At 58.3% G+C, this 2,891-nt stretch overlaps 1 protein-coding gene across 1 annotated transcript in view; it reads right to left on the reverse strand.

The window, feature by feature from the left end:
• The window catches only part of ATP13A1 (ATPase 13A1), a gene marked incomplete at its 5' end in the record, with an annotated part of 13,336 nt that overhangs the window by 2,377 nt on the left and 8,068 nt on the right, over positions 1-2,891 (reverse strand). The window contains 5 exons of the mRNA XM_031065409.1: positions 166-280; positions 727-899; positions 1,248-1,344; positions 1,622-1,818; positions 2,380-2,493. Of these exons, the coding sequence (XP_030921269.1) occupies positions 166-280; positions 727-899; positions 1,248-1,344; positions 1,622-1,818; positions 2,380-2,493 (696 nt within the window). The remainder of the gene's footprint in view (positions 1-165; positions 281-726; positions 900-1,247; positions 1,345-1,621; positions 1,819-2,379; positions 2,494-2,891) is intronic.

Consider the following 2,891-nt stretch of genomic DNA (forward strand, 5'->3'; position numbering starts at 1 on the left):
ATGGGCTCAGGAGTGCTCAGGATAAAACCAAGGTTAACCCTCAGCCTCAAACCCTGAGCCCAAGAGCTCCACGTTTTGGGAATTCTGAGCTCAGGGCTGTTCAGATTTGGGCTTTCCCATCCCATTCCCAGGGTTTTTCCCGCTGCTCCCGGGCTGGGCACTCACTGCACTGGATGGAGGAGAGCTTGGAGGTGAAGGGGGCGGCGATGCTGGCATCCCCCAGCTTCACCACGGGGGCCCTCTCCTCTTCCAGGTCCCTCAGCACCTGGCTCAGCCGCTCCTGCAGGATTGGCAATTCCCAAAAAACCCAAAGTCATGCAGGAGGGCCTGGAAATGCGCTCCAAATCCACACAAATCCAGAGGGAGAAGAGCGAGTTTGGGATCTGGGGTGATGGGGTTGGAGGTGCCTTCCCAACTCCAGAATTCCAGGATTTATTCCCTGTTTACCCCAGATCTCAGGTCCCTTCCAGCCCCCAGAATTCCAGGGTTTATTCCCTGGTTTTATGTCACTTCCCACCTCCAGAATTCCTGGATTTATTCCCCGTTATCCCTTTTCCCATTAGAATTCCCCACAGGATCCCCCTGGAATTTTGGGAAGCTCCCTGCCCACAGATTAGGACAGGATTGGGATCAGATCCATCCCCACCCAAACCATCCCAGCATTCCCACTCCCTAAATCCCTCCGCTCCCAGGGCTAAAACTGCCGGGATAAATGGGAATTCCCACCCTGTGCGCGGCCATCTGCTCCTCCCGCTGGGCCAGGAGCCGCTGCTTGGCTCCTCGGGAGGACGGTTTGACATTCCCGGCGGGAATTCCGGCCCTGCTGTCCCCGACGCCGTCCCGGGGCCGCCGCTTCCGCTCGGGAACACGCTCCGGAGCGTTGGCCAGCAGGGCCACGCCTGGGGGGGACAATGGGGGAAAACAGAGGGAAATTGGGGGGAAAAGAGGGAAAATTCGGGGGAAAATCAGGGAAAATTCGGGGGGAAATCAAAGGAAAAAAATTGGGATAAATTAGGGAAAATCAGGGGAAAAATGGAAAAAATGGGGAAAAACCAGGGAAAACCCACAGGAAAGAACAAGGGAAAAAATGGGAAAGGCACAGAGAAAAACCAGAGAAAAGCCCCCAGGAAAACCTGGAATTCCCTCTTTTTTCCCTTTCCCGGCTCCAAGAGCTGGGCAATGCTGGGAGCAGCATGGCTGGGGTTGGGATTTGGGGCAAATCTGGGGAATTCGGGGAATGTGCTCACCCACGTCGGCGTGTTTGAGCGCTCCCACGTCGTTGGTGCCGTCCCCGCACATCAGGGTGCAGTAGCCCAGGCTCTTCAGCGCCGTGATCACGAATTCCTGCCCGGAAAAACAGAGGGAAAAGCTCCCAAAATCCCAGAATTCCCAGCTCGGAGTGGGACTGGTGGGAAGGCTCAGAATTCTGGGAATTCAGGGCTGGAAGAGGCTCAGGATCCTTTAGGACCATACCAGGGCCATCCCCCCATTCCCAAGCCCACAAAATCCCAGGAATTCAGAGCTGGGATGAGCTGCAAACTCTCCGGGCTCACCCTAGGGCCATCCCCACATTCCCGGAGATCCCAAATCCCAGGAATTCCCACTCCCAACCCCTCCTCACCTTCTGCTTGGGCGCCACCCTGGCGAAGACGCGGATGTGGGGGATGAGGCGCAGGAGGCGCTCGCGGTCCCGCAGCCGCAGCTGGCGCCCCTCCCCGGTCAGGCACAGCTCGAAGGGCCCCGTCAGATCCCGCAGGCACTCCGGGAACGCCGGGAGAGCCACGGAGCCGTCCCGGGAGCGCCACTGCCAGGGCAGCCCTGCGGGAGCGGGCGGATTCCAGGGGGGATCCCAACCCTGACCCATTCCTGGCTCCCCAGACCCTGCAAACCCTGAATTCCAGAGCCCCCTGGCATTCCCACTTCCATTTGAGATCCCATTCCCATTCCTGATCCCACTTCCATTCCAGATCCCATTCCCTCTCCCATTCCAGATCCCATTCTCATTCCTGATCCCACTCCCATTCCCGATCCCATTCCAGCTCCCCAGACCCCTCAAATCCCAGAATCCCAGAACCCCCTGGCATTCCCTCTCCCATTCCTGATCCCATTCCAGCTCCCACTCCCATTCCCGGTCCCATTCCAGCTCCCATTCCCATTCCCTCTCCCATTCCAGATCCCATTCTCATTCCTGATCCCACCCCCATTCCTGGTCCCATTCCAGCTCCCCAGACCCCTCAAATCCCAGAATCCCAGAACCCCCTGGCATTCCCTCTCCCATTCCAGATCCCACTCCCACTCCCACTCCCGGTCCCATCCCAGCTCCCCAGCCCCCCCAAACCCTCGAGCCCCCCGTCATTCCCGTTCATTCCCGGCGGGCACCGTGCTGCTCCGGGGGCTGCAGGATCAGGATCCTCTCCTTCTGCAGGAAGTGCAGCTCCCGCGCCACGTGGCAGGCGGTCAGCGGGCTGTCCCCCGTGATCATCACCACCTGCAATTCCCGGAATTCCCGGGGAAACCCCAGCCTGGATTTAGGGCTGGGAGCCCCCTCTGGAGGGGCACACCCTGCCACGTTCCCAAATCCTGCGGCTTTCCCGTCTTCCACTTGGGATTTTCCCCATTCCCCTCTTGGAATTTTCCCATTTTCAATGTGGAATTTTCCCCAGTTCTCAGCCTTGGATTTTCCCCATTTTCCACCTGGAATTTTCCCGGTTCTCAGACTGTAATTTCCCAGTTTCCAGTCTGGAATTTTCCTTCCTTGTTTTCCTCTTGGAATTTTCCCACCTTTCACCCTGGAAATTCACGATTTTCCCCTCCCTCCAGCCCCTCCCACCCCTCTGGCAGTTCCCCCACTTTCACCCCTCTCCCACCCTCCCCAAAATCCGGGAATTCCC

This window comes from Geospiza fortis, unplaced genomic scaffold (genome assembly GCF_000277835.1).
Source record: "Geospiza fortis unplaced genomic scaffold, GeoFor_1.0 scaffold2674, whole genome shotgun sequence".
In the NCBI taxonomy this organism is placed as follows: Eukaryota; Metazoa; Chordata; class Aves; order Passeriformes; family Thraupidae; genus Geospiza; species Geospiza fortis.